The sequence below is a fragment of the Siniperca chuatsi genome, linkage group LG4 (genome assembly GCF_020085105.1).
Source record: "Siniperca chuatsi isolate FFG_IHB_CAS linkage group LG4, ASM2008510v1, whole genome shotgun sequence".
Classification (NCBI taxonomy): Eukaryota; Metazoa; Chordata; class Actinopteri; order Centrarchiformes; family Sinipercidae; genus Siniperca; species Siniperca chuatsi.
In genome coordinates this window covers 32,343,021-32,357,948 of record NC_058045.1, presented here as the reverse complement: position 1 = coordinate 32,357,948, position 14,928 = coordinate 32,343,021, and the positions used below count along the sequence as shown (strand labels likewise).

General features: G+C 45.7%; 2 protein-coding genes across 7 annotated transcripts in view; one reads left to right on the top strand and one right to left on the bottom strand.

The window, feature by feature from the left end:
• LOC122874409 (ankyrin repeat domain-containing protein SOWAHC) overlaps nucleotides 1–14,928 on the bottom strand; it is a 71,411-nt gene that overhangs the window by 54,065 nt on the left and 2,418 nt on the right. For 3 of the 6 annotated variants that reach the window (XR_006377604.1, XR_006377603.1, XM_044192239.1), the window contains exon 1: nucleotides 647–1,330. Coding sequence is in view for 4 of the 6 variants with exons in the window: in XM_044192239.1 (XP_044048174.1) it covers nucleotides 647–989 (343 nt within the window). In the remaining 2 variants the exon portion in view is untranslated. Of the gene's footprint in view, nucleotides 1–646; nucleotides 1,331–5,238; nucleotides 6,378–14,928 lie in introns of those variants that run through there. The other 3 variants (XM_044192243.1, XM_044192241.1, XM_044192240.1) reach the window with 3 other exon arrangements.
• Nucleotides 8,576–13,218, top strand: LOC122874408 (iroquois-class homeodomain protein IRX-5-like). The gene is made up of 3 exons (XM_044192238.1): nucleotides 8,576–9,077; nucleotides 10,048–10,453; nucleotides 12,292–13,218. The coding sequence occupies exons 1-3, from the start codon at nucleotides 8,847–8,849 to the stop codon at nucleotides 12,954–12,956; spliced, it is 1,302 nt and encodes a 433-aa protein (XP_044048173.1). The 5' UTR covers nucleotides 8,576–8,846; the 3' UTR covers nucleotides 12,957–13,218.

Genomic DNA, 14,928 nt, shown 5'->3' with positions numbered 1-14,928 from the left:
GTCTTTTGGTGCAAACTTTAGCAGACTAAAGCAGACTCACACTGTTTATTACTGTTCGACTTTAACAGCTGAATCTGCACGGTTGGCCAAACTGTCGTCTTGATTATTACTTGCCATTATTCTAGTTGTGTCACATTATTTTACACAATATTTTACCACCAGACTACAGCTGCAACATCACTCTCAGACTACAGTCTGCGATCACTCTGCTCAGCATTTCTTCATCACCAGACGTGTGACATCAAATCTTTTCTCGGTGAGGGGTGTGAGAGTATGTGTGAATATTCACTTTATAGCTTAATTCAAGAACATGTGTCCGGTTTCAGTGCAAGGAGCTGCAGGTTCACGCAGTCGGCCAACAGAAACACCGTTCTCTTGATGTGCCTTGTGTTTTAAAAGTGGAGGAGCCATTATTCTGGCCATCACCCTAATTTGTGCAATACCACAATACCAGGGGCGTCCTGTTGGCCGAGACGCCGACCATCAACCGCAAAGTCCAGCCGGGGACTTTAATCTCTCTGCAAAGTAACGTGATACTTCTGGGTGTGTTGTTAGGATTGGTCATCATTTCCCCTCTACTAAAAAACATCTTCAGCAGAATTAAATACAGCTGTGAGATTTTCTTTCAAAAGATCAGACTCCTCACCTAAAGCTCTGCCTCGGTCGTTATCTCCTGTTGGATTCTGGTCGAGTCCCTGCACCTCCAGCTGGTCCTGAGGTGGATCTGGAGGACATTTTTTATGTTCTTTGGCATCGACATCATCTTGAGTACTATCTTTGTCTTGAACCTGAACCTGCTCTAGACCAGAGTGAAGACTTTGCTGCTCCCGATCCTGTTGGAGACTCTCAGGATCCTGGTTGTGTTGATCCTGGAGCGCTCTGTCCAGTTTCAGTTTCGACTCTGCGGCGAAATCTGCTTCCATTGAGTCGTCTGTCGACGGAGAGTTTAGCTCTGGAACGAGATATCCAAAATACTCAGGGACCGTCATATTCTCACACAATATTTATATAATATTTCACAGTTTTCAACCTTTGATTTGTTGTACTTGCCTCTTACAAAATGAGGATCCTATTACTGGTAAAACAACTGTGATGCAGGCTAGTCTCTTTTGTTTGGGGTTTAAGTGTTGGTCGTACTCTCATATTCGGGGTACAGCCACACCGACTGGGCGAGTTTCCCCAGCAAGCACTAATTTGGTGAGACACATAGTCATTTAAAAGAGTCCTCCACAGATTCATCATCACACTCCTATAACAGTTAAATAAAAAAAAATCCAAATCGATGAAGCAGAACCAGAGACATCATCTTTTTTATTCCACACATTCTTCTTTATCTGGCGCCTACATTACCCACAATGCATCTCGAGCTGCGACAGTTGTGTGTGAGACTGTGGTGTGTTATGCTAGTAGCGGCTAATGTAGCTCACTTCTTTCTGACTCCACACCGACAGATTTGTTTCATTAGTCTTCAGCCCCGACCGACGCCGACTCAAGTGACATCTTGTCCTCACCTGAGGACATGAATCAGACTGGTGAAGGCTTTATACTGCTTTTAAAACGTGTGCAGTAGCACTCCCCAACACCTGGAGACACCTGGAAACACCTGGAGACACCTGGAGACACCTGCAGTTCATCTGTAAGTTATTCAGACTGTGACCTGACAGGAGTAGAAATCACAGCACAGTCACCAGTCACACCTATTTCTGAAGCACACCTTTGTTTTGAGTTACGATCGTTTGAGAGACGCAGAACTGCTAATTGTTAGCAATGCTAGCAGCATGGCATCTCAGCAGCTGCTGGACTGTGATGAGACGTGCTTCATCGTTCATGCTCCCCTCAGGATGAACTGTAATAACTCTGCTGATCCTCTGACTTTCCATCTAGCGCCACCATCAGGTCGACATGTTAACGTGTCCGACACTTTGGTTTCTGACCAAACACCTGCAGAGCTGATGGCGTTCCCATCAGCCTCAGCTGCACTCTGTGTTCACTGCTAAGTAGCTAATGTTAGCATGCTAACACGCTAAACTAAGGTGGTGAACATCTTGTGTCCCATTTCATTTGGGTGGGACGCCCTAAAATATTTTCTTTGTTTAAAACATTTCAATCCCTGATGTCATCTTTCCATTCAGTGGATGTCATATTAATATTAATTCATATTCAGTGAACTGAAACAGTGTAAATAAACAGTAAATCCTGTTCTAATGTACAGTAGTTGGATATGACTGTATATGAAGCTGCACTGCATCTCATCTGAACCCATTATCCTCTCTGTGAAGTCTCTTCACTTCACAGCAACGTTTCCAGCACTTAATAGAGAAATCCCATGGGTGGTAATTATGTTTGAGCACAGATAACAAGGATTGCATTTTATACTTGGATAATAACTATTAAAGAGAGTGTTTTCCAATTAATTAAACACACTGTCTTTAAGTAACCTCTGGACATTTGCCCCGCGGGCTAAGCTAATTTATGAGGTACTGGGGGAAAACAAACGAGCGCTCCTTTCATGTGAAAATCTTCACAAAAGAGTCAGAACCGTGGAGAATATGAGGGGAACTGCACTGCAGATTTCCCTGAATATTCAACTTTGTACATGCAAATTGTTAACATAACTTTTTGATATGATAAAACCGCGCTACAATGTCGTTTCATGGGCAGGCCTACTGGGGGTCCCGACTTGGCGATGATGAAAGAGTCATCTGAGCTTTTCCGAGCCATTACTTCATTCTGCGGGAAGCTCGCAGTGTATTTAATATCAGACTGAGGAGAAGCCTCTCGAGTGTCATTACCAGCAGAGGAGAATAAGAGGTGCGTTCACCTCAGATGCGTTAATGAAAGATGCTTAAAAAAGCGTGAAAATGCCATCCCTAATCTGCTCGACCCATCTGTAGAGGAGCAGCTTAAAGGCCCGCCGCTCGCACCATTTCACCCCGGCGGTGCAGTCACGCTCGTGATGTGCTTAGAGAGGCTCCTTAAGGAGAATGTTTTCACATTACTCAGGCTTCATTATCCCAAATCAATATTCGTTTGGCATCGCAGGTTGTAGACTCCACCTCAAATCAAGGCTCCGTCCTCACAGCTCCGCACAAAACTGCTCAGGAAAAAAACGAACAGTTCATTTTAATTTCAGCTGCAGCGTTTCAGGACAAAAATGACTTGAATTAAAAGACAGAGGAGAGTTACATTTCTGGTGTTGATGAGAACCCTCACAAATCATTTAACTCTGCTTTGAGTGGAATCAGTTTGATTTAACTTTCTATCACTGAGCACATGGGAGACGTTTGCCCTCAGTGCTTTCAGGCAGGAAGGCTTTCTGCCTTTCTTTGTTCCTAAACTGAACCAAACTTCTCCCATGTGCGTTAAAACTCAGTCAGAGTCAATGTTGTTTCCTGTAAATATACTCTGACGGTGATGTTGTGATGATTTTTAACCCTCTGAGATGTCACTATGAACTCCTGACCTGTTAGTGACACCAGCAGCCGTATTCACAGCACACCCTCAGGCTAAAAGTAGCCGAGTTAGACAAACTCAGACCCAGCTTAATGACTCCGCAGGTTTTGGTCTGAGAGTAATTCGCAAAGCATTTCTGCACTGAAACGATCTCCTCCTGAAACACTGAGAGCTGCTGCAGGTTCGCTGTCAGTTTGTGAAAATATGACATTAATCCTTTAAAAGCATATTTTGATGCTAATAAAGATCCAGTTAGCTCACCGACAAGTCAAAACAACCCAGTAATTAACGGTGGAGATGAAAGCAGTTTGCTGTGCACTAACCTGGCTAACCTGGCGGCTGAAGGCTCATGTTCACACCCTCAAATCAAAGTTACAAAAGTTATCTGACTTTTCTTCTGTCTTTATGTCCGTTTTTTAAGGAAAATGGAACCAAACCAAACCAAAAGATCTATAGAAATAAACAATAAGAGCTGGAATGAATCTGGAAACTGGAAAACACAGCTGCTTTATAGTTGAGCTGCAATCATTAATCGATTAGTCGAGAACATTAATTGGCAACTATTTTGATAATCGACTGATTGTTTGTCATTTTTCAAACAGAAATGTGCAAATATTTGATGGTTCCAGGTTCCCAAATGTGAGAATTTGGTGCTTTTCTTGGTCTCTTACATTACAGGAAATTAAATATTTGAACTGTTGGTCGGACAAAACGAGACTTTTGAAGACGTCGCCTTGTGGTCTGCACCTGAGGTTTTCTAACTGTGAGGCGGGAGAGATGAAGGGGGGGGGGTGAGCCAAAGATACTGTGTGAGGTGAACGGGACAGGTGCATGCAGCCAGGTGTTGAGAAACAACAGGAAGTTAGTTACTGTAGTTTGACAATATGACGGCTCAGGTGGAGCTGCAGCAGCAGCTAAGATACTTTAACACACTCAGAGCTGCGATTAGTGTCAGAAATCACACTCCATCTCAGACATAACTCAAATCTGGACACACAGACACGAAACACATATTTTTAGATTCGGTGTGACTTTCACTTCCCCGGGATATCATTGTCTCTGTCCATCGCAAACACATATTTTTAGATTCGGTGTGACTTTCACTTCCTCGGGATATCATTGTCTCTGTCCATCGCAAACAAACTGAACAGAAATCCACTTAGAAATCCTGGAAAAAAGACGCTCCTTCTAACTGCAGAACCTGCCTGAGAATCCTGCTGTTTCTAAGTTTCCTTCAGTCTCACAGTGATCCAGAGACAGCTGTCTGTCCGTCCACGGGTCCACTGCAGACAGGAGCTGCTGACTGCTGGTTCGGCTGCTCTGACGGGACAGTCTGACTGCATGTGAACACATACAGGCTGAAACAATGGGGCTCCAGTTGTAGCTCTAACTCTCTGACTCCATGGCAACATTATACTTCCTGTTTACATCCCACAAAGCATCATGGGAAGTATATTTCCAAAACTTAGAACAAAATTATCCCTAGAAGTAAAACAAATAAATAATAAGAATGTAAGAGTTACAAAATCGACCATTTTCATATTGTGATTAGCATTTTTCATCGTTTTCTGTAGTTCTTTTTAAACCAGATGATTAATCAAGCAAATGATCAGCATATTGATCAATAACTGCAGCTCTACTTTATGGAAAGAAAAACACAAATTGAGACAATCTGCCTGCTACCTTAAATAGCTGCTGGACAGTTTAGTAATTAGGATCAACAGTAATTAATCAGTGAAGCTCCTGACAGCCGGCGTCAGCTCGGCCGGCTGACTCTGCTCTTACCTGGAGATCTGGAGATCCCTGCTGCAGAGCCTCGTCCTGCAGAACAGGCCGACTCTGTTCACCCAGAAGAGAAGCCGCGAGGTGACAACATCATAAACAGACCGAGAAAGACGCAGTTCAGGCTGGTTTTGAAGAGTGACCGGACTTTCACTCCTCTCCTGCTGGGAGGAAAGCCTTCCTTCAGTCGCCCTGCTCTTCTAATTATAGGACCCACAAATCAGATTAGACTGTGGCTGTGTGAGCTGAGCTTAAACACACGCCGACCTCACCTGAGAGGAGCAACGTTAGCGCGGAAACACTTCGGCAGCTGTTTGTAGATGAGTTTGAGAGAGAAAGCAGGAGAGAGCAGGTTTACAGCGTGGAAGGATTTACAGCGTTACTGCGCTGCTTTCAGGGCATCAGACTGCTCACGCTCCACCACACATCACTGCGTGTTCGAAGAAAGTGTCTAAACTACCAATGAGTCTTGTTTTGAGTGTCAGGACCAGCGTGATGCGGCCCCGCTGCACGGCGATCACCGTATTAGTTGTGTTTTAATGACACATTTCTCTCCCTTACATATTACAGCAGCTGCTTTTAATGATGATCAATGATATCAGTGATTCTGATTTTAATACCGATAGTCTCTCTGGTATTACTTGGTATCAGATCTTGTGTCATCGCCCACCTCCACTGCACATTATCTGAAGTACGTGTCCAAATGTTTCAATGCACATTTTCAATTTCAGCTTAAAAAAATCCTGAGTGGAAACATCGGAAATAAAAAAAATATGTGTAAGAAGAGTTTCCTGTTGTGTGAGGAGTAAAAGCTGTTTGTGGATGAAACCAGAACCAGACTGAGAGAATAAATGATGGCGTCCATGAAGCCTGAAGAGCGGAGAGCATCAGCTGTGTGGAGCGATGAGGAGGCTGGAGCCTTCCTCACACGAACACATGAAGCCGACAGAAACGTCATGTTTCCATCGTCTGAGCTTTTAATGACGTCATCTCACTGCGTCCTCTTCTGCGACGCTTTAACGGCAGCGGCAGGAGGAGCAGCTCCACCAGCTGTTCACCTCCATCAGCCAATGAGCTCGTGTTCTCGCAGCAGCAGCAGCAGCGGGCGGAGACGAGCAGCGAGTCGGGTTTCCTTTGGACCGTTTTCTTAAAATTTGCACTAAATTTGGATGAAACTTGACTTGTTTCTCTTTAATTCCTTCTAAGAAAGTGAATTCAGTGCTTTGTAGGACCTGTCAGACCTGCAGACGCCGCAGCCAGCTCTGCAGACGGCTCTGCGGACGGCTCTGCAGACGGCTCTGCGGACGCCGCAGCTGGCTCTGCACACGGCTCTGCAGACGCTGCAGACGCCGCAGCTGGCTCTGCAGACGCTGCAGATGCTGCAGCCGGCTCTGCAGACAGCTCTGCAGACGCCGCAGCCGGCTCTGCACACGGCTCTGCAGACGCCGCAGCTGGCTCTGCAGACGCTGCAGATGCTGCAGCCGGCTCTGCAGATGCTGCAGCCGGCTCTGCAGACGGCTCTGCAGACGCTGCAGCCGCCGCAGCCGGCTCTGCAGACGCCGCTCCGCCTGTTTCCACACGCAGACGCTGAAACGTCCCACAGCTGCATCACTAACTACAGGCCAGCTCACATTTCCCAGAGTTCATTGCCCCCGGTCAGAGGCTTAACCGACCCCGAAATGTTGGCTTTCTCCGCATTGATGATTTTTGGTTTCGCACAGGACTCGCACCCCGGTCCCCCCCGGGAGAAAGTCCTGTGTTTGTATTATTATTATTATATTACAAAATATTTGTAATGCCCAACCGCGCAGATATAACAGCATCATATTCACACCCACGGGAGAACAGCAGGGGGCGCCGTCACAAAATAAATAAAGCTTTTCTTTCGGTAATTGTGCAAGTCAGCAAACGCTATGATATATATTAATTTACAGCGGTGGAAAGTAACTAAGTACAACTTTGACATACTTGTACTTGAGTATTTTCGCTTTATACTACATTTATTTCACACTGATAGTTACTGGTTACTTTAAACGTAAAAACACACACAATACGCTGCAGTACTTTACTACTAATCTACCCAGCAGGATGCAAAGTGTGACGAAGTACAACATTAACATGCTCTGACACGTGTTTGTTAGCTATAAAAGCAGAAGAATATAATATTCTATATAACTCTGTGAAAGGAGCCGTTCGGCACAATGAGTGCTTTTACTTGAAGTACATTTTAATACATAATACTTCTGCACTTTTACTGAAGTAACGTTTAGAGTCCAGGACTTTTACTGAGCTTCTTCCCCCGCTGTTTTATTTATTAGCAAAAATGTGTGTTTGATGTGACATTTTAAATGAAACACACCTGGGTAATAATAATAAATCAACACTTGAAAGCCGAGTGTTTGTATATGAAATATATTATATATGTGTGACGTAAAAACATTAGAACTGTGCTATTAAAAATATACATATATAGATAATAATTGTAATAAATAACTATATAAACACTGCAACATTTTTTTAATGAATGTAAATGTGTGTGTGTTACTAATGTTGTGGGGACACGTAGCTTTGTTTTGTGATAATCTTTTGTTGTTTTAAAGCACTTTGACTATAATTATAATTAAATTTGACCTCGACATAAATGTGTTTACACAGTCACATTGCGGGGACTCGCCATCCTTATGGGGACAAAATGCAAGTCCCCGTAACGTACATCGTTGAGTTTTGATCCCTGAAAGTGATGGAAACGCGACCGTGTGTGTTGTTGTTGATATATATTGATCAGCAGGATCGGCCCCGCCTCCGTCTCCGCGGAGATCACAGAGTTGACCTCGCTGAAGTAAACGTTCCTCGTTTCCCTGGATGTCCAACAGGAAGTTCACCTGAGCCTCACCTGTCGAGCAGCGGCCGCATGTTCTGCTTCTTTTGGCTGCCAGGTGTGTTTGTGTCTGAGGGGCCGCTAGCCTCAGCAGCAAGGGGACCCCCTCCCCCCCTCTCTCTCTCCCCTCTCCTCTCTCTCTCCTCTCTCTCTCCTCTCTCTCTCTCCTCCCCCCTCCCCCCTCTCTCCCCTCCCTCCCTCCTCTCTCTCTCTCTCTCTCTCCCCCCCCTCCCTCCTCCTCTCTCTCTCCTCCCCCTCCCTCCCCTCCCTCCCTCCTCCTCCCCTCCCTCCCCTCCCTCCTCTCTCTCTCCCTCCCTCCTCTCTCTCCCCTCCCCCCTCCCTCCCCATCTCTCTCCCCTCCTCTCCTCCCCCTCCCTCTCTCTCTCTCCCTCCCTCTCTCTCTCCCCCCTCCCTCCCTCCCTCCCTCCCTCCCTCCCTCCCCCTCCCTCCCTCTCTCTTCAGTCTGTCGGAGGTTCAGCGGTGATCAGTTCAGCCGCAGCGGAAGTGGAAAACTTGCAGCAGAAACACACAAACTAAACCCAGCAGCACCTGCGATGCTCCTGGATGCTCCTCCGTTTTTAAACCTGCTCTTCCCTCCTCTTCTTCTTCCTCTTCTTCTTCTTCTTCTTCTTCTTCTTCGTCCCTCTCCTCTGCTGTCCCGGGGAGACGCGCGCTTTCGCTCTCCGATGTGAGTTCGCCCGTGCGTTACCAGTCCGGCTCCGTGCGCGCCGTCATGGCTTACCCTCAGGGCTTCCTCTTCCAGCCGTCCGTGTCCCTGGCTCTGCACTCCTGCCCGTCCTTCAGCTCCGGGGTCATCTTAGGCCCGAGGACGGAGGAGCTCGGCCGCTCCTCTTCGGGCTCAGCCTTCGCTCCGTACTCGGGATCAGCGACCTCTCCCGGCTTCAACTCCCACCTCCCGTACGGCGGGGAGCCCCGGGCCGCCGCGACCCTCAACTCCTTTGTGGTGAGTGTCCGGAGCGGGTCGGTGCAAGTTCGGGTTCCAGTCTGTGTTAAACCAAAGTAACGTCACTGTGGGACACTTTCCTCTGAGCTGCATGCAACTGTTCAGCATCTTCTCAGTCAGGAGTTACTGCCTGCAAGAAATCTGTTTTAAATATACATATATATATATATATATATATATATATATATATATATATATATATATATATATGTATGTATATATATATATATATATATATATATATATATATATATATATATATATATATATATATATATATGTGTGTGTGTGTGTGTGTGTATCTGTATAATTTCACGTGTCGAAATTTGAGTGAAATAATAATAATAATATAATATCAGCGCTAAAATCCTCGAACTGTGTTTCGATCTGTAAGAAAAAAAAAATCACTTTTCAAATTGAGATTGAATTGTTTTCTTTCTCCGTGAAATCATTTTATCAGATTATTTTTTTCTGATATTCTTAATTAAATCTGAGTTTTAAAATAAAAAATTTGTCGAGGAAACCTCAGTTACGCTCTTGGTGTTGGACACATATTTCTTTATTTACTGTTTATTCAAGAATTACCTGAAGCAAGCGAAGCACAATTAATATAAACATAATATAATCTAATTAAAAAGTCAGTGCTTCAGTTTTAATTCGAAAGATTAAAATGTTCTAAAGAAAAGTGTTGAAATTTAATAATAATGTGATTAAAAGGAGGGTTTTGTTTGTGATGCCTCCTTCTGGTTCCACAGTGCTGTTTGCAAATTCAATTTAGCTTGTCCGGTTGTGTTTTTTTTTAAATTAAACCTTAATTTAACCGCGTTAGTCCCATTAAGATTAGGAATCTTCTTTTCAGAGAGAGCTGCCAAGAAAACAGCTTCAGCGCACGAGCGTTAAAGCTGCAGGCAGGAGTCGTGCAGACACAGAAGAAAGAGATGTAAGAGTTTTATATGTTCATGTGTTTCAGAGTCCTGGGTACGATCCGTCCTCGGGCATCTCCGGCTCCTTAGATTACCACCCGTTCGGGGCCCTGGGGCCCTACCCCTACGGAGACCCCACCTACAGGAAGAACGCCACGCGGGACGCCACGGCCACGCTGAAGGCCTGGCTGAGCGAGCACCGGAAGAACCCGTACCCCACCAAGGGGGAGAAGATCATGCTGGCCATCATCACCAAGATGACCCTGACTCAGGTGTCCACCTGGTTCGCCAACGCCCGCCGGAGGCTGAAGAAGGAGAACAAGATGACCTGGACCCCCAGGAACAGGAGCGAGGACGAGGAGGAGGAGGACAACATCGACCTGGAGCGCAACGACGAGGACGAGGAGCCGATGAAGCCGAATAACGACGAGCCGGAGTCCAAGAGCGAAGCCGGTGAGTGAGAGGAGGCAGCTCTGTGCACGGCCGCAGAGCCGCGGCGGCCGGCCCTTTAATCGATTAGTCGATCGACAGGAAATCAACCGCCAGAAATCGATTTAATCGTTTTTTTAAAGCAAAAGCCTTTGCTGGCTCCAGCTTCTCAAATGTGAGTCTTTTCTGGTTTCCTTGGTCTCCTCCGACTGAGTCTCTCTGGGTTCTGGACTGTTGGTCAAACAAGTCATGACACCCGACGACGTCAGGCTGCAAGAAAGCGATCAGCAGATTGATCGATGACGAGAAGAACTGAGCAGCGTAGAAACAACCGATGCTACGGTTAAAGTACTGCAGCATAAAAACACTTAACTGCAAGTAAAAGTCCTCGTGATGCAATGAGCGCTGTACTATTAATTATTAGATTATTATTCCTCGTGCATTAATGTGCAGTTTGAACATACTGCTTGGTAGTTTATTACAATGCATCATATTTTTAAGCTCATCGTGTTTTTAATGTAAAACACGAGTCAGTAAACGGATCAGCACGACGTGCAAATGCTCAAGTGAAGTACAAGCACTTCAGATATACTTGTTCACCACCGCTTATATATCCGTCCTCTGTTCGAAGACGTCCCGTCGGCTGAGGGACGCTTTAACGGACATTTTACGGTTCAAAGATTTGTAACTTTTGGATCTAAATCTTTTCAGGGCTAAAATCAGATCAGACGGTAATACGGTGTCAGAGAGTGGTGAAGTATGGTGACGTCCAAAACCCGGAGAGATTCACTTTCATTCAGTTTGCTGTGAAAATATGAAAATATTCACGTATTCTGGCTCAAATGATCAATTATCAAAATAGCTGCTGATTAATTTTCTATTGATCAACTAATCGTTTTATTTTGTTTGTGTTGTGTTTCTACGTTCACGTTTCGCGTCAGATTGAATCTGCGTTTGTTTGTTCGTTTGTTTGTTTGTTTGGTGAACATGTGGAGAAGTGTGTTAAGAAGGTTGTTCAGAATCAGAAATCAGAAATACTTTATTGATCCCCGAAGGGAAACTCTTTGTTGTTTTAAAAGCAAAACAAACCAAAACGACTAATTGATTAATCAAGAAAATAATCATTAATTGTAGCCCTACATATCAGTGTGTGTGTGTGTGCGTTTATGTTTATTTGTGTGTTTCTGTCACTGTGTCAGTGTGTGTGTGTCTATGTGTATACGTGTGTGTGTGTGTGTGTCTGTGTGTATATATATATGTGTATATGTGTGTGTGTATATGTGTGTGTGTGTCTGTGTGTGTGTGTCTGTCTGTGTGTATATATGTGTGTGTGTCTGTGTGTATATGTGTATGTGTGTGTGTGTGTGTGTGTCTGTGTGTATATATGTGTATATGTGTGTGTGTGTGTGTGTGTGTGTGTGTGTGTGTATATATGTGTGTGTGTGTGTGTGTGTGTGTGTGTGTGTGTGTGTGTGTGTGTGTGTGTGTGTGTGTGTGTGTGTGTATATATGTGTATATGTGTGTGTGTGGGTCTGTGTGTGTGTGTGTGTGTGTGTGTATATATGTGTGTGTGTGTGTGTGTGTCTGTGTGTATATATGTGTATATGTGTGTGTGTGGGTCTGTGTGTGTGTGTCTGTGTGTATATGTGTATATGTGTGTGTGTGTCTGTGTGTGTGTGTGTCTGTGTGTATAAATGTGTGTGTGTGTGTGTGTGTGTCTGTGTGTGTGTGTGTCTGTGTGTATATATGTGTGTGTGTGTGTGTCTGTGTGTATATATGTGTGTGTGTGTGTGTGTGTGTGTGTGTATATGTGTGTGTGTGTGTGTTGTCCTGCTGACCTCTTCCTGTCCTGCTGCCTCCAGCTGTCCGTCGCCCCCCCTCGGTTGGAGACGCCTGTGTGTTGACGTACAGAGAGGACAGCGGCAGCAGCAGCGACACCGACCGAGGCTTCGCCGATCCGGACTTTAAAGACTCCGGGGACAGGAGGCTGCCCCGCATCCCGGGCCCCACCTCCTTAGGGGCCCCTCCCCAAAACGCACCGCCGGGGACAGTCAGAGTGTCAGAGCCGGAGCGCACATCGAGCTCGCCGTCTAAAGAGCACGTCGACTCCTGCAACGCCATCCAGGGGCCAAACCCGGCCCCTAAACCCAAACTGTGGTCCCTGGCAGAGATCGCCACCTCTTCGGACAAAAATAAAGGATCTAATGACTCTTCACAGAGCGGGGGGGCAGGACAGCAGCAGGCCCCAGCCCACCCCGCGCCCACGCCCCGGACCCCGTTCCCACACAGCCCCGCCCTGCCGCGACACCTCTACTACACCTCCCCCTTCATCCCCGGATACTCCAGCTACGGCCCTCTGGGGCCCCTTCCCGGCAGCCCCGGCTCACACTTGGCCTCCGCGACGCATTTAAACGGATTACACCAGACGATGCTGCAGAGAGCCGAGGCCATGGCCAGAGACTGCAAACTACGCAGTCAGAGCCAGCTGGACCTGCACGAACTGAAGAAGGGCATGACGAACGTGTAGACCCGAGGGACCTTTAAACGCTTTATTTTCTGGGACCGAACGGAGTTTGAGGGATCCTCCTCTGAAGCGTCCTGGATATCAAAGAAAACTATGAAACGCAGACAAAAGGCCCCACACAGGCCTCTGACTTTTATTTAGAAACAAAAAATATTCACTTTTAGACGGCGTTTTTCTATGTTCATAAGATGTAATCTTTGTAGTGCGTTTCTGCACAGAACATGAAGTATCATTAAAAGCTAGTTTTATTAATACGGAACTGACAGACTGCCATTTTTCAATGGAAATTACGCCTCAAATCACGGCTCGCTCCGCACACCGCTGCACACCGCTGCTCAGGAAAAATAATTTTTAATGAGACGAAAAGCTGTCAGCTGCAGTGTTTAGAGAAACATTACAGTTAGTTAAACCAGGGCATCTAAAGGTCTGACATAGTTTTAAAAAGCAAAAAAAAAGCCCCATTCGGACAGGATGAACATCACAGGAGGAGGTGGGGAATAAAATCTTCACTGTGCTCGTCGGTAATTTAACTCATCGCTCAGGACGGCATTTTAACCCCGGTGAAATGACAGGAAGTTCGGCGGGACAGAGACTAAGGCTTCCCCGGGGGGGGGCGCCGGAGAGTATCACAGTAATCCAGTGACAGTTGTCTGTACGTCCATTTAGCTAACAGCTAACTCAGCTACCGTTAATGGGGACAGGTTGGCTAAACGGAAACAAAAAGAGAACAGCAGCACCGAGCTGTAGCTGCCATCACAGCGGCACATCCGAGGGGCTCTTACAGGCTCTCGCTCTCCTGCTGGCTTTAATGTTTTCTGGCTCCCAAACAGGCCGGTATGTCGGTGTTAGCGCGTGTCCGTCAATCAGATTGGCAGCAACATTTTGACTTATTCTATTTTGATACAAAAGTTAACTGCTGCTAAAACGCAGCAGAAGGACAAAACTCAAGAGATCCACTTTAAAATTCACGGACGTCGCTCCGGACGGGATTTAAACGACAGGAGGAGCGGCCAGTTAAACAGGAGGGGATTACGGCTGTGCTTATTACTGGGGGGGGGCTAAAGAATGACCCACAGACGAATTAAAATCACTGACCAGAGCAGGTGACGTTGAACTCACCCCACCTCCCCTACAGACATAAATCCAGTCCCAGTGGAGCTTTAGAAGATATTAAAAAGTCTTAAATCTTGTCTTTTGGCTGGTGTCGGCAGTAATGTTGGTTATAAGATGTTTCTCTGTGTGTTTGCGGGCCTTCAGGAGACACCTCTAAACTAACCGTTAACTAAGCCGTTCACCATAATAAATAATAATAAAACTTTATTCATAGAGCACTTATCAAAACAGAGTACAAAGTGCTTCACAACAAGAGAAATAAAACACCACAGTGAATGATGAAATATAAAGAAATAAAAAATAAAATACACAAAAGCAATAAAATAAACAGTTCAGGTAAAATCAGGATCTGCTTTCAGATAAAAATGTGTTTTGAGACGAGACTTAAACGAAGACTCTGACTCAGACAGCCTGATGTCTTCGGGCAGGTTGTTCCAGAGCCTCGGGGTCCTGATGGCCAAAGCTCTGTCCCCCTTAGTTTCCATCCTGGACTCAGGGACAGACAGGAGACCCCTGCCGAAGATCTCAGACTACCTGAAGGTTCATAAGGGATTACAAGGTCTAAAATATAGTCTGGAGCCATGAAGAGCCTTAAAAGTAATCAACAAGATCTTAAAATCAGTCCTGAAACCAACAGGGAGCCGATGTAAAGAGGCTGAACCAGGTGCGATGTGGTCGCACCTCTCGGTCCTGGTTTACAGCCGAGCAGCTGAGTCCTGTACAGTCTGCAGGCGTTTCACAGTTTTTTCATTAAGACGAGTGAACAGGCTGTTACAGTAATCGAGGCGTGAGGAGATAAAAGCATGTACAACAGTTTCTGCATCACTAAGATTTTTGCGATGTTTCTGAGGTGATAGAAACA

What these genes read in the sequence shown, in the direction of transcription:
- LOC122874408 (XM_044192238.1), top strand. Translation starts at nt 8,847, where the DNA reads ATGGCTTACCCTCAGGGCTTCCTCTTCCAGCCGTCCGTGTCCCTGGCT. An exon ending in CGACCCTCAACTCCTTTGTG is followed by an intron (nt 9,078 to 10,047) that starts GTGAGTGTCCGG and finishes CATGTGTTTCAG; the next exon opens with AGTCCTGGGTACGATCCGTC. An exon ending in GGAGTCCAAGAGCGAAGCCG is followed by an intron (nt 10,454 to 12,291) that starts GTGAGTGAGAGG and finishes TGCTGCCTCCAG; the next exon opens with CTGTCCGTCGCCCCCCCTCG.